Here is a 25,760-nt window from a genome sequence, read left to right as displayed (position 1 = left end):
AAGTGCTCAGCATATGTGGGAACTCCTTCAAGACTGTTGGAAAAGCATTCCATGTGAAGCTGGTTAAGAGAATGCCAAGAGTCTGCAGAGCTGTCATCAAGGAAAAGGATGGCTACTTTGAAGAATCTAAAATATTTTTGATTTAACACTTTTTTTGATTCCTACATGATTCCATGTGTTATTTCATAGTTTTGATGTTTTCACTATTATTCTACAATTTAGAAAATATAAAAAATAAAGAAAATCCCTTCAATGAGTAGATGTCTCTAAACTTTAGTCTGCTACTGTATGTAATCTTCGTGCCCGGGAAAAGGGGAGACAGATCAGGCAAGCACTGTGCTTAATCGAAAGCTTGAAATATGATGGCAGCTAGTATTGTGAACCGGCTAGCAACCCGGTTTACTGTATAATTTAGCTTGATCAACAAGTTGTGTCTTTGTCAAATTTTAAGAGGACTTGGGTATATAGTTAGTCCACTAAAATATGCTTACTTACAACTAGTCATCATCTCTTCCACACATTTTACACCAATCAGAGTATCTCCACTGTGTGATCTCCAGAGATGGATGAAGCCCACTAAGGGTTCATTGATTTTTTTTATGCCTGTGTCATACCAATTACTCTGAACATTTAACCATCACAGGTGATGTTGTAACCCGGAAACCTGTGACAGAGACATTGTCTAAAGCTTACAGTCATTCTTGTCCTACAAAATTACTGGTGTTCAAGAAACAGGTTATAATTTACATAAGTAATGTGCAACTAGGTTTCCTTGAATATGGTTTCCAACATAAGATTGCCAGAACTTTACTGAAGAGCAAGTGCATTACGTATTGTAATTATTTTTACAGAATACATTATTCACGTATGACTAGTGGCTGCAAACAAAGTAGCACTTGTAGTTATGACTGAACAGATTTAGCAGTATAGCAACAACTTCAGTACACTTAGTTTTATTTAATTGGTTCAGGGTAGTACTGCATCAGTGAGAATGCAATGAAATCAAAAGGGTTTCAGTATTGGATATTTACTACACTGAGAAAACAGGAATACAGAGGCACATGAGGGGTTTGAATGGAGGGATTGGAGTGGAGGCTTAGTAGTTGTTTCAAGTCCTGTAGGATGGCTGTGGTAGGTAGGAATGTTTGTGTTTTCTGGAAGGGAAACAAAAGTGCATATTAGGATATACATAATATAAAAAGTACATGAATGATAAAGTTGTGGCAAATATAGTGATTAATAAGTAGGGAGAGTGTCAGAACTGAGCATAACTGTAAAATAGTGGACCCAAAATGGGACTGAAGAGGATCGCAAATTGTAGGGAACAAATCCCTTTCTGGACTACCAACCAACGACATTGAGCCCAATGTTCAATTAAAAGAAGCATTGCATTGTATTTGCAGAGTCTGACCTATTTACAGTTTATTCTAGGTTTGATAGTCTGGACTTTAATACTGAGGATGAGCTGCTGTGTGAACTCATCATTAGCACAAGAGGAAAATAGATATTGTAATAGAAGAAGTATTGTTGCATTAAAGGGGCCATAAGAAGTTACTAAATACATTTCTTTTACTTCTAAAATGTATTTTTTATCTATTTATTTAACAATTTAATTACGTTTTTTGCCAACGTTTACTGACATGGTCATATTCAACTGGTGTTGTGCATTTGTAAATTAATCAGTTATCTAACACTCTCAGACAAGAATGCTCTGAAATCAGAGTAGATAGACAAACACACCCTAAATATTTCGATTTGTAGCGAACTTTAAAATAATTCACTGTGGGGATCGAACTTGATCATAATAAACTAATTTTACAGCCATAAATACATTTTGTTAATTTACATAGCTTTCTAGGGCAGACCACAGAGCTTTTGGCACCGGTAGGCTGCTGCGCACTAGTAGAACTCGTGACTTCAAGCTCCAGACCAGACTCCGGCGGCCTGGAACTAATAGGCAAATATCCACACTTGTATACCATTTAGAATACTATATATATAATCCCACTTCTGACACCAGTGTAATGAAACAGGCAGGGAGCAGGTCTCGAACCCTCGCCCTTCTAGCCCGAAGTCCAGCCTGCTATCGCCTCCGCGCTTATAAACCCAGGGTCGATACACTACATTACTTATTTCTCTGGTGTGCTACGTGTAGATATTGGACGATCTTTTTCCTGTTACGTTTTATGGTCGGCCACCAAATTAAAACAATGGGAATAGTCATGGTTGTCCAGCAAACTGATGTTATTTTAGTAGCTACTAATGTAGAAACAGATTTGGTTTTAGCTTTATTGCCCACGACACTCCACAATGACACAAGCGGAGAGAGAGCAAGAAAACGGCAAAGAAAAGGAAAAGGAGCGAGAGAAGGAGAAAGAGAAAGAAAAGGAACAGCGTGGTATCAAAAGACCAATCGCGCCACCGGTTATCCCAGAGCCTCTTCAAGAAGTAAGTTGCAAAGCAACGTTAAAAGGGCCAAGGATTGATATGAGATTCGAATACGAACATATTAAATAATTATATGGGAATAATGTTGTTTAGTTTGCACAAAGACTGCTATGGCAGCTACACATGGGCTAATGTTAGCTAGCTAGCAGCTTGCCGACTCAACGATTTACGAAGGCGTTGAGTGGGCACTACTTACTAGCTGGCGGACTGAACTCCGACGTCACATTTTTTAAAATAAAAAAACTGATTTCAGAACCCAAAGAATAGCCCACAATTACACACTACAATGCCAATGTTATTCTGTCTTGAAGTCCCCGTACTGTTTGCTTCCTTGTAAGGTCACAATATGTCTTCATAAACATCTCCCTTCACAGCAAATTCAGAGCAACTTCATCGTTGTGTTACACCCTGGATCGAAAACGTTGAGAATTGGTAGAGCAACCGACACGCTTCCTGCGACTGTCCCACACGTCATAGCCCGCAGACGTAAACAAACGTGCCAGCCCCGTTATGAGGATGGATGGCTGGTGAGAGAAGGCCTGAATGTGAGTCAAAAATGACCAACATATATGGGGTCAATTTCACGCCATATGTATTGAATTCAAAATAGAATAAATCGTGAACATGAAAAATAAAGTTGAGAATGTAAACATTTTTGAGGACGGGTGAAAATCAAAACCTAAAAACTTGTAAGCAAATCATTTTAAAGCAAGAGCAAAACTCTGACAATTATTAAAGAAAAAATAGTTTTAGGTTAAACTTTCCCAGCAACTAATCCTATTGAATACATTTTGCCTACGCATGTACTACATTTTGGTTAAGCTACTCCTACATTTCTTTCTATGTCTGTTGCTTTGCTATCTTTTTTGTTTGTATTTTTTATGATTTGATGTTTGTTTAATTGTTGTTATTATTATTTGTTATTAACAGTAACATGCAAAACATAATAGCCAGAGGGATTCCACAAAGAAATGAGAAAAAAAGAAAAAAAAAGAATCCACATTATATCAATTCAAATACAGACATGTAGCGAATAATTTTTTTGACATTTTGTTTTGTATACGTTTTAATGACTCTAAATAGTTTTCCAAATCAAATAAAAAAATTAAGAAAAGGGGCTTTTTCTTCATAAATTTTGATTTGTGTATGAAAAATGTTCCTAATAAAATAGATTTATGACATACTCACATTCAATTGTGGAATCGGTGTAGTAAAATAATATGTCAAACTTAGAAATTTCAATGGTTGTATGCAATTTGAGGCCAAGATATAGTTTTACATCATTCCACAACACTTCACTATATAAACAATGACATAATAAGTGTTCAATAGATTCAGTTTCTAGTTCACAAAAACTGCATTCACTGGTAACATCAGGTATATATTTAGGAATCGAGCAATTACACGGATAGAATCTATGGATTATCTTAAAGGAGATCTCCTTTACTTTATTGGTCACCATACATTTGTGTGGAGTGAGCCAAGCACGGCGGCGGTTTACATCAAACGATGAATTCCAACACAATATCGCAGAGGGAATAGACTTCCTGTAGAAATATCCCTTAATAAACGATTGTTGAATTTCGTATCTAGTAGACCTATGCCATTCACCTGGATATCGCTTACAATCAGAGATATTCCAAAATATGCATTATTCTGAAGTAAAGTTTTTATCCCACTAGGTATAGCTTTAATAACAGTGTCATATTCCTTGCTTGAAACCTCAAAGTTGTATCTTTCCATAAATTCTCTCAGCGTAAATAGATTCCCACGAATACTAACTAGTTGGCTGACAAGGACAATGTTTTTTGAGAACAAATTATGGTAAAATAACATCTTGTTTCTATATAATATCGACCCATTGTTCCATATAAAACATTTATGAGGTGAAAAGTTGTGTTTATACAACAAAGCCCAGCACATTAAAGCCTGCTTGTGAAAAGCTGCCAGTTTCACAGGAAGTTTACCCACAATATATGGACATTGTAGTAAAAAATTAATCCCTCCAAACTTCTGAAAAACAAAATGAGGTATAATTTTCCAGAAACTGAGTATTTTTTTATGTACCTTTTAATCCAGTTAACCTTTGATATCTGATTGAAGAGAGTGAAGTCTAAGACATTTAGACCGCCATCCCAAACCCTGTTGGTGATAAAGAGATGTTATCTTATGTGGCTTGTTTTTCCATATGAAGTTGTACAATAGCCTATCTAAGGTACAGCAAGTGGATTTGGGAATGTCAATAGATAGCCCCTCAGCTTTGGATAAAAGCACCCTTCCATTAAGACTTAAATCCCTCCCTAACCATGAGGATATTTTTGATGTTGACAGATTCAGTTACAGGGTTCAAATTAAGGTCATTCACAGCCTTAAGATTTTTTGGTGATCTTTACACTGAGGTAGGTTACAGTATCTTTTTCAGAGATGTTACAATATGCTGGATTGACAGCTCCTTTCAGAACAAACATCTCACATTTGGAAAGATGTAATACTAAACCTGAGATTTTGGAGAACTGCTTCACGATATCCAATGCTAATCTAGCTTGTGACACATTTTTAAAAAAAAGTGAGGTGTCAGCCGCCAGTTGGGATATCTTGATCTCTCTGGCCTGGAATGTAATGCCTTCAAATGGACTTTTATGAACTAATGAGCATAAAATTGGAGAAAGACCTTGTCGTATTCCTTTGTAAATGTTAAACCTTGAGGAAGTTCCATGACAGAGTTTGATACAGCTATTGCCACCATTATACAGAGTTCTAATAGCATCAACAACAAAACTACCAAACTTCAAATGCTTAAGACGATCAAAGATAAAATTGTGACTTACTGTATCAAATGCTTTCTGAAAATCCAAAAATAGGATAACAGGTAAGTCATCCAATAGATCACAATACTCAACCAAGTCTAACACCAGCTTCAGATTATTAGATATATGGCGCCCTTTCATAAACCCTGATTGACATTCATCAATCAGATCATTCAAGCAAGACTTTAACCTTTTTGCAAAGATTAAGGCTATAATTTTGTAGTTGTTATTTAGGAGTGTGATTGGACGCTGATTATCAATATTTAAGAGATCCTTGTGTGGTTTAGGTATAAGAGAATTAACCCCTTGCTTCAGAGAGGCAGGTAGTTCTCCCTTCTTTATAGCCTCCTTAAAGGTTTCAAGTATAAAAGGTGCTATTTCTTCAGAGAGGGTTTTGTAAAATTCAGAGGTTAATCCATCACAACCTGGAGATTTGTTATTTTTTAACTGAGCAACCCTGTACTGGATGTCCATAATGGATAAATCTTGGCAACAAGACTGATTGAGTTCTTCACTAACCGAATTAACATTCTCTATACAATCAACGAGATCCTTAGTCACTCAAATTGTTGTCTAAGGAGTAAAGATTCTCATAAAAGTTAGTGGTAAATTCTGATAACAACTCTCTATCCTCAGTGGTAACCCCATTAATCTTAAGTTTCCGAAGTGTGTTGAGTTCCCCTCCTCTTTTCCAAATTAAAAAAGTATCTACTGTTCTTTTCACCTTTTTCAAGCCATTGTTTTCTGGATCTTATGAAAGCTCCTCTAGCCTTTTCCTCATACAATATATCTAGTTGATTCTGTAAATCATTCAATTTAGCTTTCTCATTATGATCAAGATGCTCAATTTCTGTGATATCCGCAGTTGTCTTAGAGAGTTCAGCTACCTCACTTCTCCTTCTTAAAGCAAGCCGTTTTCCATAAGTAATACAGGCTGAGCGGATTTTAAATTTCAGAAGTTCCCAATATTTCCCATATTCTGCATTAGATGTAGCTAAACTCCAGTAAACATAAATTAGATTCTTAATCACATTTTTTAAGTCATCATGCAATAACAATGAGTTATTTAATTTCCAATAACCACCAGAGTATTTCTTACCATCATTACTGCACATTCTTACAGTCAACCATATGACTTTATGATCCGTCAGGACTGCAGGCAGTATTTTTACCTCTACTCAGACCGTCTACTTAGACAGGCTTTTTTTCTATTGCCTACTAATCATGTTCATTGATTGGATTAAGACGAACCGTCACTCCAAAACTAGTGGACCAATGGAGACTTATTGTCTACCCGTCCCTCTATACCCCGCCCTTCACGGAAAAATAATGCCAAAACTCGCAATCGAAAAGACTGTCAGTGATCGAAAAGAAACAGACATCGAAAGGAAAGATACGAGTAGCGTAACGAAAAGGTAGTACATGCAGTCTAGAGTGTAGGTAAAATGTATTCAATAGTATTGGTTGCTTGGAATGCAAAAACTATTTTTGCATTCGTTATAAAATCATTTGTCATAGTTTTGCTCTCGCTTTTAAGTGATTTGCTTACACGTTTTGGGGTTTTGCTTTTGATGTCTTATTTTTTGTTTACAATTCTGTACATTTTACTTTTAATTGTTTTGTTTTTGGAGTATTATAAGGACAACAGTGTGAATATGTGTGTGTTGGTAGGGGGTCAATTTCACACAATATGTATTGAATTCAAAATAAAATAAATCGTGAACATGAAAAATAAAGTTGAGAATGTAAACATATATTTTTTAGGACGGGTGAGATAATGATGTTGAGTATTGAGTATATGTTTACATTCTCAACTTTATTTTTCATGTTCACGATTTATTTGATTTTGAATTCAATACATATGGTGTGAAATTGACCCCCTACCAACACACACAAATGCACACTGTCGCCCTTATAATCCTCCAATGTGTACTCTCTCTCTCTACAAAGAAACCAGAGAGTAATGAACAGAGGCAGAATGGTCTCAAAATGGTTGACCAGGCGATCTGGTCAAAGAAGATGTCCAATGGCGTACGGAGGACGCCAGTGTCTGCTGAACAGGTGTGTGTTGTTGTATGTGCAAAAAATATGTAGCCTGTGTGTATGTCTGTTCTGCAGCACGATCAGGTGACCACATGTCCCTGATTGTGCGGGACAGTCACAGATTTTGTTCTACAAACAATCATGTCCTGCATTTTATCAACAAATTCAAACACCACTAATTTACAAAAAAAGGTAGATTTGTTCCGTATTTCAGTCTGACATTCCAACCTGTCTCTTACAGTCTCTGCGCTGTTTCTGCGTCACCAAGTTTTGCTCATGGCAAAAAAGTAGGATAAGTGTGCTTCAATTAGCTTGTTCGGTGCAACGGGAGCAGGGGTGTAGTGCTGCCAGAACGTTGCTCTGACACTTTTCACAATGGTGCTGGTTTAGTAAAGTTAGACCAAAGCTAAATCAATGCCCTGGAATATCACATACAAATGAATTAGTGTTCTATATAACCCCAAAAAATAGCCTAGTGTAACATTATTGTTATTCCAAAACACCACCGTAGTCATTTATTTTTAGGATGGTTAGCAGAATATTCACATTGTTTTTCTTATGCGGCCAAAACTCAACAGCGCGCGGCACCAGGCAGAAATTGCTTGGATTGAAAAAAAAATACAGGAAGGCGGAGTAGTTTAACACTATATGCTCTAATTTACAACAAAAATACAGGAAGGCGGAGTAGTTTAACACTATATGCTCTAATTTACAACAAAAATACAGGAAGGCGGAGTAGTTTAACACTATATGCTCTAATTTACAACAAAAATACAGGAAGGCGGAGTAGTTTAACACTATATGCTCTAATTTACAACAAAAATACAGGAAGGCGGAGTAGTTTAACACTATATGCTCTAATTTACAACAAAAAAGTAATGGAAGAAGCTCAATGCATATTCCCATAAAACTGATTGAGATCAAATGATTGGCATGCAGATGCAGTTTGAATGTTTCACAGGTAAAACCTGAATAATTATCATCATTCACGATTGACGGTAGTGATGGCCTATTTTGAGAGTATGTATGCCTAACTGGGTATTTGACGGGTATTAAAAATATAACATTTTCTTGAGACAATATGTGTGGGCAAACATTGCAATTTGAGGATGTATATTCTGTAATGATATTCAATAAGCAACATATGTCGGTACAAATTTTGAGCATTTATGACAACATTTGTATTCATGTAGGCTATACTGTCCTGCCAAAATCATCGTGTTGTCCCGCATTTGGGTATTTTAAATGTGGTCACCCTATCGGCAGCTCGTGAACAACAGTTTGATGGTGTGTCTTGCAGGCCAGGTCTTATAACAGACTGATTCGACCAGCAGGTCTGGACTCTAGCTCCAGGATGAAGTGGACCAACACAGCACACCATCCAGAGCACCTGGTGGGAGAGGAGGTGAGGGAGTACAGCACATCTGGACACAATGCATGCAGGTCACTTTCAGAAATTGTTTTTAGTATATAAGTCCTTTGTCGATTTGTCACATTGATTTCTCCCTCCTCTCCCGCTTTGTTTTCTCTCCCCTCTGTCCTATTGGCAGGCATTGTATGTAAACCCCACTGACTGTTACAACGTGCACTGGCCCATCAGCAGGGGGCAGCTCAACGTGCACGGCGATGTAGGGGGTTCTCTGACTGCTGTCCTGGCCGATCTGGAGGCCATCTGGAGCCACGTCATCCAGAAACAACTGGAAATCCCACTAAAAGACCTCAAGGTACAGGACAGACAATTGGCTCACTTCACACTACAGTGCCTGAATATTACCAGTCAAAAGTTTGGACACACCTACTAATTCAAGGGTTTTATTTATTTTTTACTTTTTTTCTACATTGTAGAATAATAGTGACGACATCAAACTATGAAATAACACATGGAATCATGTAGTAACACCATAAACGTGTTACACAAATCAAAATATATGTTTGTTTTTTATTTGAGATTCTTCAAAGTAGCCACCCTTTGCCTTGAAGACAGCTTTGCACACTCTTGGCATTCTCTCAACCAGCTTCACCTGGAATGCTTTTCCAACAGTCTTGAAGGAGTTCCCATATATGCTGAGCACTTGTTGGCTACTTTTCCTTCACTCTGTGGTCCAACTCATCCCAAACCATCTCAATTGGGTTCAGGTCGAGTGATTGTGGAAGCCAGGTCATCTGACTTAGCCCATCACTCTCCTTCTTGGTCAAATAGCCCTTACACAGCCTGGAGGTGTGTTGGATCATTTTCCTGTTGAAAAACAAATGATAGTACCACTAAGCACAAACCAGATTGGATGACGTATCGCTGCAGAATGCTGTGGTAGCCATGCTGGTTAAGTGTGCCATGAATTCTAAATAAATCACTGACAGTGTCACCAGCAAAGCACCATCACACCTCCTCCATGCTTCACGGTGGGAACCACACATGCAGAGATCATCCGTTCACTTACTCTGCTTCTCACAAAGACACGGCGGTTGGAACCAAAGGACAGATTTCCACCGGTCTGATGTCCATTGCTCGTGTTTCTGGCCCAAGCAAGTCTCTTCTTATTATTGGTGTCCTTTAGTAGTGGTTTCTTTGCCATAATTTAACCAGGAAGGCCTGATTCACGCAGTGTCCTCTGAACAGTTGATGTTGAGATGTCTGTTACTTGAACTCTGTGAAAAATTTATTTGGGCTGCAATCTGAGGCTGGTAACTGTAATGAACTTATCCTCTGCAGCAGAGGTAACTCTGGGTCTTCCTTTCCTATGGCGGTCCTCGTTTTATTTTATTTTTTTACCTTTATTTAACCAGGAAGGGCTCATTTGAGATTTGAAATCTCTTTTTCAAGAGCATCCTGGCCAAGATAGGCAGCACTAAGTCATTACACAATTTCAGACAGACAACAAGAAAAACTACAGGTAATCTAGTAAAAAAACATATCATTCACATGAGTATAACAAAATCATAAAACGGCAAATTAAAAAGGTCAGGGAATCGGCCTCAAAATCCTTCATCAATGATTTAAAAACACCAATCGGGACAAGTTCTTCCAGTTTAAAAGTATTTTGTAAGGGGTGAGGATAAGCTTCAATTGAACAGTATAAAAAGCAGTTTGCAACTTCTGGAAATCTTTTGTGAAAGACGAAGCACAACAATAAATAACAGTATCATCAGTATAAAAGAGAAGTTGCTCATTTTGCAAATTTTTGTCTAAATTATTTATATTAATAGTGAATAAGAGGGGACCAAGTACAGAGCCCTGGGGCACACCATTACAGACAGACAATTTAACAGACATGAGCTCATCAAATTGAGTGCACTGAGTTCTATCATACAGATAGTTAGCAAACCATGCAACTGCATGCGCCGAAAGACCTACGCTCGACAATCTCTGCCTCAGTATAGCATGATCAACTGTATCAAAAGCCTTAGAGATCAATAAAAAGTGAGACAGTGCTGTTTTTTGTCAAGGGCTTCAGTGATATCATTTAAAACTTTTATGGCTGCTGTAATTGTGCTATGCTTCTTCTTGAAGCCCGATTGATACATTGATAAAATCATGTATTTTCACCAGGGGTGACCGCTTTGAGATTGACCTATAATTATTTAAAAGAGTTGATCTTCCCCTTTTTAAAAGTGGTAGGACAAATGCTGATTTCTAGATCTTTGGAATTTCATTACATTCCAGAGTTAAATTGAACAGATATGTAAGTGGTTCAGCTATGAAATCAGCTGCCAGTTTAAAAAAAGCAGGGATCCAAAAGATCAGGACCTGCAAGCTTTCTCTGATCTAATTATTTCAGGGCTTTATGTACCTCCTGCACTGAGAATGGCGAAAAGCTAATAGTTTGACCAGCTCTCACTGGTTCATCCACACAAGGTTGTACAGAGACAGAGGATACTGAATCAAACAGCCTACCAGATGATACAAAGTGCGCATTGAAACAATTCAGCATTTCAGTTTTGTCATATACAGCAACTGAGTCCTTCAATACACATGACGGTAATTCATTAACATTACCATTACCAGACATAGACCTAATAACCTGAATGACCCTAGAAAGTTTTAGAAGGCTATCAGTGGTAACAGACACAAAATATTCAGATTTGGCCTTCCTGAGAAGAAAATAACACATGTTTTGTAGCTGCCTAAAAATAAGCTAATCAGCATCAGAACATGTTTTCCTTGTTTTAGCCCAGGCTAGATTATGTTTGTGAATAATACAAGACAGCTCAGAAAACCATGGATTATCCCGCCCTTTAACCCTGAACCTGTGGAATGGGGCATGTTTGCTTCCTATTTGGAAGAAAACATCATGAAAGAATTTCCAGGCGGTTTCCACAGGAATAAGCTCAATCTTGCTCCAGTCAAAATAAAACAAATCACGAAAGAAAGCCTGCTTATTAAACTCTTAAAATGTCTCTTACGAATAAAGCATGGGTTTGTCTTAGGAACTTTAGGATTTCTAAAAGCAACAACAGCGCAATGGTCACTTAAATCATTACAAAAAACACCAACCACAGAATATTTATGTGGAACATTTGTCAATATAAAATCAATCAGGGTAGATTTCTCTGGAGATTTGGGTGGGTGGGTGAGTTAATCAACTGGGTAAGATTCATAGAATTACAAAACATTTACAAATCATCAGACACCGGCTTTAACCAACACCAGTTGAGATCACCAATCAAGATAATTTCACTGTAAAGAAGTTTAGACAGGAGGTTCATCAGAGAAGAAAATGCATCACTGAGAGCAGAGGGGGGTCTATAACAGCCAATCACAGTTATAGAGAGACCCTTTGAAATCTCAAGATTCAAAGCAAGAAATTCCAACTGTTTACAAATAGTTTCAGACATTGCCACATTCACAAGGAATTTATTCTTCACATGTATAGCCACACCCCCACCTTTCTTAACTCGATCAGTGCGATACACATTGTAACCATTTATACAAATATCCCTATCATGAGAGACAGTTTCCTCATAGTGCTTGATGGTTTTTGCGGCTGCGCTTGAAAAAACGTTCAAAGTTATTGACATTTTCTGGATTGACTGACCTTCATGTCTTAAAGTAATGATGGAATATTGTTTCTCTTTGCTTATTTGAGCTGTTCTTGCCATAAATATGGCAATCTTCTGTATACCACCCCAACCTTGTCACAACAAAACTGATTGGCTCAAATGCATTAAGAAGGAAAGAAATTCCACAAATGAACTTTGAACAAGGCACACCTGTTAATTAAAATCATTCCAGGTGACTACCTCATGAAGCTGGTTGAGAGAATGCCAAAAGTGTGCAAAGCTGCCATCAAGGCAAAGGGTGGCTACTGTGAAGAATCTCAAATATAAAATATATTTTGATTTGGTTACTACATGATTCCATGTGTTATTTCATAGATTTGATGTCTTCGCTATTATTCTACAATGTAGAAAATAGTAAAATTAAAGAAAAACCCTTGAATGAGTAGGTGTCCAAACTTTTGACTGGTACTGTATATATTTTTTTTTACCTGACTAAACCTAACAACTCATAACATGTAGCAGAGACAATGTTGTGATCAGCTGTCAGTTTTATTCTGTATTCTGATCTAATCTCCTCTTGTTTGTTGGGTTGGCAGTATTACAGATGTATCCTTTTAGTCCCTGACATCTATAACAGGCATCACATCAAGGAACTGGTCAACATGCTGCTGCTCAACATGGGATTTTCAGGTACAATACACACTAAATGGCTACACGGACTACCTGAGTTCACCCTTGTATTATTCATGTTTTTTTGTTGTTGCACTGTCTATGCACACTTACAGGGCCCTTCACACATACAAACACTCACTTCATAATTTGCTCACACACATAATATGCACATACATTTATACTGACTTTACACACACCCACTGAAATACAATCATCATATACGCTGCTGTTTATCATATATCCTGATGCCTAGTCACCTTTCCCTTTGGGGCAGCAGCGTAGCCTAGTGGTTAGAGCGTTGGACTAGTAACCGAAAGGTTGCAAGATCGAATCCCCGAGCTGACAAGGTACAAATCTGTCGTTCTGCCCCTGAACAAGGCAGTTAACCCACTGTTCCTAGGCCGTCATTGAAAATAAGAATTTGTTCTTAACTGACTTGCCTAGTTAAATAAAGGTAAAATAAATACATATTTACTTCTATCACATACGTAAGTTGACATTTAATAGTCGGATCGGATGATACTCGTGATCTGAAAAAAATGAAGTGTTAAGTAGATGTTGGCAATGTACCTCCCTGCACGTTCAATGTACCTCCTGCACGTTCTCACTGTAAAAAAAGCTGCAGATTAGGAGCAGCGGGCAGATAGGTGTGTCTGTGTGTCCTCAACTTGCAACAGGCAGCCATGCTTGCTGTTACTCAGGCAGAATGCTCATCAGCGTTTAATTGTTTTTCTCCATACCCTTGCCTGCTTGTTAGATATTATGCACATGTCCTTGCAATGTGATTTATCATAGTAGTAGCCAGGCTTCAGCAATCTGAATGATCAGACCAAAAACATGCAAGGAAAATTGATCTGGTGAAATTATGAACCAAGTGGATGGAGAAATACAGCTTCACTCTTATCCAATCAGAGCAGCATGATCAAGTACAGCCCGCCCTTCTCTTTAAAGACAGCCAGTGGAGTTATTTAGACCACGTAGAACCTCTCACATTACTGACTGACATGAGAAAGATGTGTTCTGGCACCAGAAAATATTTATTTTTCCCATCTTGTATCATTACAAAAAATACTTGGACCATAATTTTATCCAGAAATTTGCCCATATCTGGTAGGATACTTGTTTTGTCTGGCTACTTGGCACACCCCTAGTAAATATGGTACTGGAACTGATCCTGTATATAGTGTGCTTGCTTACTTTATTTTTTTTGTTATTTTTATTTATATTTCTTGTGTTTGTGTTCTACATTGTTATGTTTAGTATAGCATTGTTATTGATTACTGCATTGTTGGGTTTAGAGCTGGCCAGAAATGCATTTAGCTGTACTTGTACTTGTGTATGTGACATTGAAACTTGATTGTCACTCCTTGGTCTGCAGCAATCGTAGTCCACCAGGAGTCTGTGTGCGCTACCTTCGGCAGTGGCCTGAGCAGTGCCTGTGTGGTGGACGTGGGCGACCAGAAGACCAGTCTGTGTTGTGTGGAGGACGGGGTGTCTCACCGCAACTCCAGGTGTGTATATGGCATCCTGCATCTCATGTATATATGTATATATTGTACTCTATTAGAGGTCGACCGATTTATGATTTTTTCAAAGCCGATACCGATTATTGGAGAACCAAAAGGCCGATGCCGATTAATCGGTCGATTATTATTTTTATTACATTTTATTTATTTGTAATAATGACAATTACAACAATACTGAATGAACACTTATTTTAACTTAATACATAAATACTATCAATTTAGCCTCAAATAAATAATGAAACATGTTCAATTTGCTTTAAATAATGCAAAAACAAAGTGTTGGAGAAGAAAGTAAAAGTGCAATATGTGCCATGTAAAAAAGCTAACGTTTAAGTTCCTTGCTCAGAACATGAGAACATGTGAAAGCAGGTGGTTCCTTTTAACATGAGTCTTCAATATTCCCAGGTAAGCAGTTTTAGGTTGTAGTTATTATAGGAATTATAGGACTTTCTCTCTATACGATTTGTATTTCATATACCTTTGACTATTGGATGTTCTTATAGGCACTTTAGTATTGCCAGTGTAATAGTATAGCTTCCGTCCCTCTCCTCGCTCCTATCTGGGCTCAAACCAGGAACACATCCACAACAGCCACCCTCGATGCAGCGTTACCCATGCAGAGCAAGGGGAACAACTACTCCAAGTCTCAGAGCGAGTGACGTTTGAAACGCTATTAGCGCGCACCCGGCTAACTAGCTAGCCATTTCACATCGGTTACACCAGCCTAATCTTGGGAGTTGATAGGCTTGAAGTCATAAACGGCGCAATGCTTGAAGAATTGCGAAGGGCTGCTGGCAAAACGCACTAAAGTGCTGTTTGAATGAATGCTTACGAGCCTGCAGGTGCCTACCACCGCTCAGTCAGACTGCTCTATCAAATATCAAATCATAGACTTAATTATAATATAATAAACACACAGAAATACGAGTCTTAGGTCATTAATATGGTCGAATCTGTAAACTATCATCTCGAAAACAAAACGTTTATTCTTTCAGTGAAATACGGAACCGTTCCGTATTTTATCTAATGGGTGGCATCCCTAAGTCTAAATATTCCTGTTACATTGCACAACCTTCAATGTTATGTCATAATTACGTAAAATTCTGGCAAATTAGTTCGCAACAAGCCAGGCGGCCCAAACTGTTGCATATACCCTAAGTCTGCGTGCAATGAACGCAAGATAACTGACACAATTTCACCTGGTTAATATTGCCTGCTAACCTGGATTTCTTTTAGCTAAATATGGAGGTTTAAAAATATATACTTCTGTGTATTGATTTTAAGAAAGGCATTGATGTTTATGGTTAGGTACAGTTGTGCAACGATTGTGATCTTTTGTTAAATCATCCCCGGTTTGGCGAAGTTGGCTGTCTTTGTTAGGAAGAAATAGTATTCACACAGTTCGCAACGAGCCAGGCGGCCCAAACTGCTGCATATACCCTGACTCTGTTGCAGAGGTGACACATTTTCCCTAGTTAAAAGAAATTCATGTTAGCAGGCAATATTAACTAAATATGCAGGTTTAAAAATATATACTTGTGTATTGATTTTAAGAAAGACATTGATGTTTATGGTTAGGTACACGTTGGAGCAACGACAGTCCTTTTTCGCGAATGCACACCGCATCGATTATATGCAACGCAGGACAGGCTAGATAAACTAGTAATATCATCAACCATGTGTAGTTAACTAGTGATTATGATTGATTGATTGTTTTTTATAAGATACGTTTTTAATGCTAGCTAGCAACTTACCTTGGCTTCTTACTGCATTCGCGTAACAGGCAGGCTCCTCGTGGAGTGCAATGTAAAGCAGGTGGTTAGAGCGTTGGACTAGTTAACCGTAAGGTTGCAAGATTGAATCCCCAAGCTGGCAAGGTAAAAATCTGTTGTTCTGCCCCTGAACAAGGCAGTTAACCCACCGTTCCTTAGGCCGTCATTGAAAATAAAATGTGTTCTTAACTTACTTGCCTAGTTAAAAAATATTATTCTTTTTTTTTTTAATCGACAAATCGGTGGCCAAAAATACCGATTACCGATTGTTATGAAAACTTGAAATCGGCCCTAATTAATTGGCCATTCCGATTAATCGGTCGACCTCTATACTCTATACTATGCCACTGCATCTTAGTCCAATGCCGCTCTGACATATATGTATATATATTCTTAATACATTCCTTACTTAGATTTGTATATTTTGGGAATATGTTGTGAAACTGTTAGATATTACTGTACTGTTGGAGCTAGAAGCACAAGCATTTTGCTACACCCGCAATGACATCTGCTAAACACGTGTATGTGACCAATAAAATTTGATTTGAGTAGAAGTGAGCACTCCCTCCCTGGTTGTCTGTGAAGGTTTTGAACTGAAGTGTACACACTAGGTTTGAACTTTCCACTGGGGAATTGAAGGGTGCACAGTAGGGTTGTATCGGAAGTAAAAAATGTATCTGTAACTTATCAGTCTAGTAATAAAGATGCTCTGTGTACAGTCGTGGCCAAAAGTTTGGAGAATGACACATTTATTTTCACAAAGTCTGCTGCCTCAGTTTGTATGATGGCAATTTGCATATACTCCAGAATGTTATGAAGAGTGATCAGATGAATTGCAATTAATTGCAAAGTCCCTCTTTGCCATGCAAATGAACTGAATCCCCCCAAAACATTTCCACTGCATTTCAGCCCTGCCACAAAAGGACCAGCTGACATCATGTCAGTGATTCTCTCGTTAACACAGGTGTGAGTGTTGTCGAGGACAAAGCTGAAGATCACTCACTCTAACAGACTGGAAGCTTCAAAAGGAGGGTGGTGCTTGGAATCATTGTTCTTCCTCTGTCAATCATGGTTACCTCCAAGGAAACACGTGCCGTCATCATTGCTTTGCACAAAAAGGGCTTCACAGGCAAGGATATTGCTGCCAGTAAGATTGCACCTAAATCAACCATTTATCGGATCATCAAGAACTTCAAGGAGCGCAGTTCAATTGTTGTGAAGAAGGCTTCAGAGCGCCCAAGAAAGTCCAGCAAGTGCCAGGACCGTCTCCTAAAGTTGATTCAGCTGTGGGATCGGGGCACCACCAGTACAGAGCTTGCTCAGGAATGGCAGCAGGCAGGTGTGAGTGCATCTGCACGCACAGTGAGGCGAAGACTTTTGGAGGATGACCTGGTGTCAAGAGGGGCAGCAAAGAAGCCACTTCTCTCCAGGAAAAACATCAGGGGCAGACTGATATTCTGCAAAAGGTACAGGGATTGGACTGCTGAGGACTGGGGTAACGTAATTTTTTCTGAGGAATACCCTTTCTGAAAGCTTGTCCGGAGAAGACAAGGTGAGCGCTACCATCAGTCCTGTGTCATGCCAACAGTAAAGCATCCTGAGACCATTCATGTGTGGGGTTGCTTCTCAGCCAAGGGAGTGGGCTCACTCACAGTTTTGCCTAAGAACACAGCCACGAATAAAGAATGGTACCAACACATCCTCCGAGAGCAACTTCTCCCAACTATCCAGGAACAGTTTGGTGACGAAATGCCTTTTCCAGCATGATGGAGCACCTTGCCATAAGGCAAAAGTGATAACTAAGTGGCTTGGGGAACAAAACATCAATATTTTGGGTCCATGGCCAGGAAACTCCCCAGACCTTAATAACATTGAGAACTTGTGGTCAATCCTCAAGAGGTGGGTGGACAAACACAAACCCACAAATTCTGACAAACTCCAAGCATTGATTATGCAAGAATGGGCTGCCATCAGTCAGGATGTGGCCCAGAAGGTAATTGACAGCATGCCAGGGCGGATTGCAGAGGTCTTGAAAAAGAAGGGTCAACACTGCAAATATTGACTCTTTGCATCAACTTCATGTAATTGTCAATAAAAGCCGTTGACACTTATGAAATGCTTGTAATTATACTTCAGTATTCCATAGTAACATCTGACAAAAATATCTAAAGACACGGAGGCAGCAGACTTTGTGAAAATTGATATTTGTGTCATTCTCAAAACTTTTGGCCACGACTGTACATGTGTCTGTCCTCCTGCAGGCTGTGTCTGGCATACGGGGGCGCTGATGTCACCCGCTGTTTCTTCTGGCTCCTGCAGAGGGCAGGCTTCCCCTACAGGGAGTGTCAGCTCTCCAACAGGGTGGACTGCATCCTGCTGCAGCAGCTCAAAGAGACCTTCTGCCACCTTGACCAGGTACTTAAACATCATATTCATAAGGCATCAATTGGAAGAAAACAGCCTGAAATAGGGAGGAGCTTTTTTAACTTCTCCATTGTAAGAAACAGTTATGTTTACCGAATTTCTATCAACATGTTAAATGTGCAACCAGAGGTAAAACAATTCTAGACCACCTCTACTTGACACACAGAGACGTGTACAAAACTCTCCCTCGCCCTCCATGTGGCAAATCTGACCATAACTCTATCCTCTATTCCTGCTTACAAGTAAAAATTAAAGCAGGATGCACCAGTGACTCGGTCTAGAAAAAAGTGGTCAGATGAAGCAGATGCTAAACTACAGGACTGTTTTGCTAGCACAGACTGGGATATGTTCCGGGATTCATCCGATGGCATTGAGGAGTACACCACATCAGTCACTGTCTTTATCAATAAGTGCATAGAGGACGTTGTCCCCACAGTGACTGTACGTACATACCCCAATCAGAATCCATGGATTACAGGCAACCTTTGCACTGAGCTAAAGGGTAGAGCTGCCCCTTTCAAGGAGCGGGACTCTAACCCGGAAGCTTATAAGCTTATGCCCTCCGACGAACCATCAAACAGGCAAAGTGTCAATACAGGACTAAGATCGAATCGTACTACACCGACTGAAGCTCGTCGGATGTGGCAGGGCTTGCAAACTATTTCAGACTACAAAGGGAGGTACAGCCGAGAGCTGCCCAGTGTCACGAGCCTACCAGACGAGCTAAATAACTTCTATGCTCGCTTCGAGGCAAGTAACGCTGAAACATGCATGAGAGCATCAACTGTTCCGGATGACTGTGTGATCACACTCTCCGCAGCCAATGTGAGTAAGACCTTTAAACAGGTCAACATTCACAAGGCTGCTGGGCCAGACGGATTACCAGGACGTGTACTCCGAGCATTCGCTGACCAAGCAAGTATCTTCACTGACATTTTCAACCTCTCCCTGTCTGAGTCTGTAATACCAACATGTTTCAAGCAGACCGCCATAGTCCCTGTGTCCAAGAACACTAAGGCAACCTGCCTAAATGACTACCGGCCCGTAGCACTCACGTCTGTAGCCAAGAAATGCTTTGAAAGACTGGTCATGGTTCACATCAACACCATTATCCCAGAAACCCTAGACCCACTCCAATTTGCATACTGCCCCAACAGATCCACAGATGATGCAATCTCTATTGCACTCCACACTGCCCTTTCCCACCTGGACAAAAGGAACACCTATGTGGGAATGCTATTCATTGACTACAGCTCAGCGTTCAACACCATAGTGCTTTCAAAGCTCTTCACTAAGCTAAGGACCCTGGGACTAAACAGCTCCCTCTGCAACTGGATCCTGGACTTCCTGACGGGCCGCCCCCCAGGTAGTAACACATCCGCCACGCTGATCCTCAACACGGTGGCCCCTCAGGGGTGCATGCTCATTCCCCTGCAGTACACCCTGTTCACTCATGACTGCACGGCCAGGCACAACTCCAACACCATCATTAAGTTTGCTGATGACACAACAGTAGTTGGCCTGATCACCAACAAAAATGAGACAGCCTATAGGGAGGAGGTCAGAGATCTGATCATGTGGCGTAAGACAAAGGAGTTGATTGTGTACTACAGGAAAAAGAGGACTGAGCACGCCCCCATTCTCATTTACGGGGCTGTAGTGGAGCAGGTTGACAGATTCAAGTTCCTTGGTGTCCACATCACCAACAAACTAGAATGGTCCAAACACACCAAGAGAGTCGTGAAGGGGGCACAACAAAACCTATTCCTTCTCAGGAGACTGAAAAGATTTGGCATGGTCCTCAGATCCCCAAAAGGTTCTACAGCTGCACCATTGAGAGCATCCTGACGGGTTGTATCACTGCCTGGTATGGCAACTGCTCGGCCGCTGACCGCAAGGCACTACATAGGGTAGTGCGTACGGCCCAGTACGTCACCGGGGCCAAGCTTCCTGCCATCCAGGACCTCTTTACAAGGCGGTGTCAGAGGAAGGCCCTAAAAATCGTCAAAGACTCCAGCCACCCTAGTCATAGACTTTTCTCTCTGCTACCGCACGGCAAGTGGTACCAGAGCGCCAAGTCTAGGTCCAAAAGGCTTCTAAACAGCTTCTACCCCCAAGCCATAACACTCCCGAACAGCTAATCAAATGGCTACCCAGACTATTTGCACCCGCCCTGCTTCTACTCTCTATTTATTTTCTATGCATAGCCACTTAAACAAACCTTCCTCCATGTACATATCTCAATTGTCTCGACACCGGTGCCCCCGCACATTGACACATTGACTCTGTACCGGTACACCCTGTATATACCCCCGCTATTGTTATTTACTGCTGCTCTTTAATTATTTGTTTTTCTTATCGATTCTTTTTTAGGTATTTTCTTAACTGCATCGTTGGTTAAGGGTTTGTAAGTAAGCATTTCACTGTAAGGTCTACACCTGTTGTATTCGGCGCATGTGACAAATAAAATTTGATTTCGTTTCTGCTATGGTGTGCCCTAGTAACTAAGTCCCTGGTGCACTTTTCAATGTAAGGACTCTCCAACCCTGGTCTTGAAGTGCGAACTGTATGGTCCTGGCTTTTATATCATTCCATCACAACATGCCAGTTTCAAATGGCCAACTAATGAATCATGGTCTTCCGTCTGGGCTATAAGGCCATAGCTGAATAAGGTGTGTTACTGAAGAAGGGGGATGTAGGAATAAAAGTTGATAGATTCCCCTTTTCTACATGCTCAGCTCTTTCCCCTTTTTCTCCAGGACATCTCTGGGCTTCAAGACCACGAGTTCCGCACCCGTTTCCCAGAGTCCCCTGCACTTCTTTACCAGGTTCGACTTGGGGATGAGAAACTGCAGGTATGTATACACACCCATCTAGAGGAAAAAGAAACGCACACCTATTTAGGGGAGGTGCTGGCTAGCGGAGTGGAAAACTTGAAAATAAAGGAGAGCTGCACACTAAGAGCTCAGATGCAAAAATGTAATGTCCAACGTTTCGACAGGCAAGCTGTCTTCATCAGGGTATAATCACAAACACTGCAGGGTGACTCGTTTTATATAGTGTCAAAAGACACACAGGCGTCTGGAATCATGGCCAAGTATGGCCTAATATCATTGGTTAATTCTCAAATATTAAAATGACATACAAAAAACAAATGGCTAGCATATGATCATATTTTCAATTTAGACTACATAAGCCTACAAACAATTACAATGGCAAAGTCACAATAGTCACAAGAATGGCTTCAGATCAAAGTCTACGCTGAGACTGAAGAGAGCAAGGGTCTTTAAATTAAAGATCCAGGCAGCCTCTCGTTTTAACAATAAATTATCGAGGTCAGCCCCTCTCCTAGGGAGGGTGACATGTTCGATGCCAATATAACATAGAGACGAAATCGAGGTGTTTGCTTCCAAAAAGTGGGTAAGTCACTTCCCAAGCACCTAATGGTGCTACGATGCTCTGAGATTCGTACTTTTAATTTGCGCTTTGTTTTACCCACATAATTTTTACCACAAGGACAAGTTATAAGATAAATAACTGCCATAGTGGAGCACGTGATAACACCTTTGATTGGGATCTGTTTCCCTGTTTGGAGGTGTTTGAAGGATCTACATTTACAAGTGCCATTGCATTGAGCAGCCATTACACTTGTAGTTTCCATCCAGTAGGGGTGCAAATAGACGTTGTTCAGGGATATCTTGGGGTGGTAAATGAGATTTCTGCCCAGCGAGAATACGACCAAGGGAAGGTCCGAAAACACATTACTGAGACTATCATCGCATTTTAGAATGTGCCAATGTTTGTGAACGATTCCCTTAATTTGTTCAGAGCACTTTGAATAGTGGGTAGTTAGAACGCAAGAATGCTTATTTTTGCGAGACTGACCCTGAAAAAGTTGCAGCCCACTTTTTGGAAGCAAACCCCTCGATTTCGTCTCTACGTTATATTGGCATCGAACATGTCACCCTCCCTAGGAGAGGGGCTGACCTCGATAATTTATTGTTAAAACGAGAGGCTGCCTGGATCTTTAATTTAAAGACCCTTGCTCTCTTCAGTCTCAGCGTAGACTTTGATCTGAAGCCCTTCTTGTGACTATTGTGACTTTGCCATTGTAATTGTTTGTAGGCTTATGTAGTCTAAATTGAATCTATGATCGTATGCTAGCCATTTGTTTTTTTGTATGTTCTTTGTATGTAATTTTAATATTTGAGAATTAACCAATGATATTATGCTATATTTGGCCATGATTACAGACACCTGTGTGTTTTTTGACACTATATAAAACGAGTCACCCTGCAGTGTTTGTGATTATACCCTGATGAAGACAGCTTGCCTGTCGAAACGTTGGTTATTACATTTTTGCATCTGAGCTCTTAGAGTGTGCGGCTCTCCTTTATTTTCATGTCTACACACCCAGTCAGGGAAGGGCTGTCAGTGGTAAAGCGGATGATGATGATTGTGGTTTTGAAGCCCAATTTTGATAATGACTATACTATAATGACAATAATAAATATTACATAATAAATGCTCTCACAATGTGTTGTTTGTGTACCTCAGGCTCCTATGGCCCTGTTCTACCCCACCACATTTGGGATAGTGGGCCAGAAAATGACCTCCTTGCAGCACAGATCTCAGGGTGACCCAGAGGACCCACATGATGAACACTACCTACTGGGAACCCAGAGCAAGCAGGACCAGGTAGTCTAGGAACACCTGACTCCATCCTATTAGAACTATCTGATTGGCTGATACTCCCTCTCTCTGTTTCCATCTCTCCCTTTTCCTCCTCTCTCCATCTCATCCTCCCTCTCCCATTATTATGCTCAGTCCTCTAAAGCCTCAGCAGAGCGTAAATCCCTTCCCAAGCCGCCTGGGTTCGAGGGGGAGTTGAGCAGCCAGGGTGGGGACCCCTCAGAACGTGGAGGTGGTGCCCATGGCCAGGATGTGGAGCTGGGACACTCCCAGAACGACTGCCTTATGGGGGGAGCAGAGATGGAGGAGCCTCCCTCAGCACTCCTCTCCAGGAAGACTGCCATGACCCAGTTTGAGGGCAAAGCGCTAGGCTTGGACAAAGCCATCCTGCACAGCATCGATTGTTGTGGTAAGCAAAATACCCTGCTTCAAAACTCTGTCCTATAATACAGTATCTTGTTTTATTCTACCATAAACACGAGGTAATATACACTAAATAATAAACATAAGATATTGATAAAACATTTGGACATGATATTCATTATTCTGTTATGAAGTGAGGGTAAATTGTGAATTCTAAGGAGTGGTTTCCAGATGTTGGATGTTTTGATATGGGAATGTTAGGTTTTGTGTGTATTTTGTTTGTGCCCAGCATCTGACGAGACCAAGAGGAAGATGTACAGCTCCATCCTGGTGGTGGGGGGAGGCCTGCTGTTTCACAGAGCCCAGGAGTTCCTGCAGCACCGCATCCTCAACAAGATGCCCCCCTCCTTCCGCAGGGTGGTGGAGAGCGTGGAGGTCATCACACGACCCAAGGTACACTGGCTTCTACGTACACTGGCTTCTTTACAGTGGACTAACTTGGTCTTGAGGCATGCAGAAGACCAGGTATTTATATCTAGTCTAACACAGTGGGTATAAAATGCAATCTTGCAGGAGTTTGTGTGTCGCTCCAAGCAGAGGTGTTTTAATGGCTGTGTTTTCAGGACATGGACCCTCGCCTGATCTCGTGGAAGGGAGGAGCGGTGCTTGCCTGCCTGGACACCACCCAGGAGATGTGGATCCACCAGAGGGAGTGGCAGCGCTTTGGTGTGCGCATGCTGAGGGAGAGGGCTGCGTTTGTCTGGTGAACCACCCCAGACTACATCCCACTGGAACAAGGGAGCACAGAGGGAGAAGCCCATTACTTTAGACAGTAAAACACTGGCACAGGTACTACTCACAGAGAAAGACTGCCGGACACACAATATAAGGCAAATGCTTAACCTGGGCACTGACCCTCATAGGCTTCAAACATCTCTCTCTTGGTACCTTATATTGTGTAGTGTAACGTGAACTGCATGTCTTTCTGACAGTTTAACTGCTGCCTATGTGGTAGATGTTTTCAATAGTTGTTTTGTTCCCAGTTTCCTCCTTCTGGCATTGTGGATGTTACATTTGATTAAAAACATACTTATTTCTTGAAGGACTTACTGTTTTGACATTTCTTATAGACCATTTGTAGATTGTAAGAAATTTGATACGAGGCATATTTAACTGTAAAATGTTATGAACGTGTACCTATCCTACTTCACAATTAACTAAGACGTCACGTGTGTTTGCGAAGCAGAGGATCTGAGATCGAGCACCAGTAAGGACACTATACTTAAACGATCAGTGACGCTTGTCACAGTAAAATGCTATGACTAACTCCTGTAGTGTCATTCATCACACCCCTAGTAAATCAAATCTGATTTCAACATACACTACATGACCAAAAGTATGTGGACACCTGCTTGTCGAACATGTCATTACAAAATCATGGGCATTAATCTAGAGTTGGTCCCCTCTTTGCTGCTATAACAGCATCCACTCTTCTGGGAAGGCTTTCTACTAGATGTTAGAACATTGCTGCGGGACTTGCTTCCATTCAGCCACAAGATTATTAGTGAGGTTGGGCGATTAGGCCTGGCTCGAAGTCTGCATTCCAATTCATCCCACCAATCTTGACAAACCATTTGTGTATGGACCTCGCTTTGTGCACGGGGGCATTGTCATGCTGAAACTGTTGTCACAAAGTTGGAAGCACAGAATTGTCTAGAATGTCATTGTATGCTGTAGCGTTAAGATTTCCCTTCACTGGAACTAAGGGGCCTAGTCTGAACTATGAAAAACAGCCCCAGACCATTATTCCTCCTCCACCAAACTTTACAGTTGACACTGCATTGGGGCAGTTAACATTCTCATGGCATCTTCCAAACCCTGATTCGTACGTCGGATTGCCAGATGGTGAAGCGGGATTCATCACTCCAGAGTCCAATGGCGGCGAGCTTTACACCACTCCAGCCGATTCTTGGCATTGTGCATGGCGATCTTAGCCTTGGGTGCGGCTGCTCGCC

General features: G+C 40.6%; 1 protein-coding gene and 1 long non-coding RNA gene across 2 annotated transcripts; one reads left to right on the top strand and one right to left on the bottom strand.

Moving 5' to 3' along the window:
- Positions 1-937: 937 nt before the first annotated feature.
- LOC115168315 (uncharacterized) lies at positions 938-2,879 on the bottom strand. Its single transcript, XR_003870655.1, has 2 exons — positions 2,645-2,879; positions 938-1,154 (listed from the first exon to the last, which is right to left on the bottom strand). It is a non-coding gene; the product is annotated as an uncharacterized LOC115168315 (long non-coding RNA).
- Positions 2,311-24,850, top strand: actr8 (actin related protein 8). The gene is made up of 13 exons (XM_029723466.1): positions 2,311-2,448; positions 2,823-2,993; positions 7,206-7,316; positions 8,599-8,703; positions 8,849-9,022; positions 12,893-12,986; positions 14,347-14,479; positions 18,528-18,681; positions 21,450-21,545; positions 23,248-23,388; positions 23,518-23,791; positions 24,035-24,198; positions 24,369-24,850. The coding sequence occupies exons 1-13, from the start codon at positions 2,311-2,313 to the stop codon at positions 24,510-24,512; spliced, it is 1,899 nt and encodes a 632-aa protein (XP_029579326.1). The 3' UTR covers positions 24,513-24,850.
- The last annotated feature ends 910 nt before the right edge of the window (positions 24,851-25,760 follow it).

Source organism: Salmo trutta, chromosome 30, assembly GCF_901001165.1.
Source record: "Salmo trutta chromosome 30, fSalTru1.1, whole genome shotgun sequence".
In the NCBI taxonomy this organism is placed as follows: Eukaryota; Metazoa; Chordata; class Actinopteri; order Salmoniformes; family Salmonidae; genus Salmo; species Salmo trutta.
Note: the sequence above shows the minus strand (reverse complement) of the source record. Positions and strands in the feature narration are given on the sequence as shown.

Bases quoted from the DNA above. Each gene is read 5' to 3' on its own strand.
- actr8 (XM_029723466.1), top strand. From the start codon at position 2,311: ATGACACAAGCGGAGAGAGAGCAAGAAAACGGCAAAGAAAAGGAAAAG. The intron at 14,480-18,527 runs GTGTGTATATGG...GTCCTCCTGCAG, and splicing joins GTGTCTCACCGCAACTCCAG to GCTGTGTCTGGCATACGGGG. The intron at 18,682-21,449 runs GTACTTAAACAT...CTTTTTCTCCAG, and splicing joins CCTTCTGCCACCTTGACCAG to GACATCTCTGGGCTTCAAGA.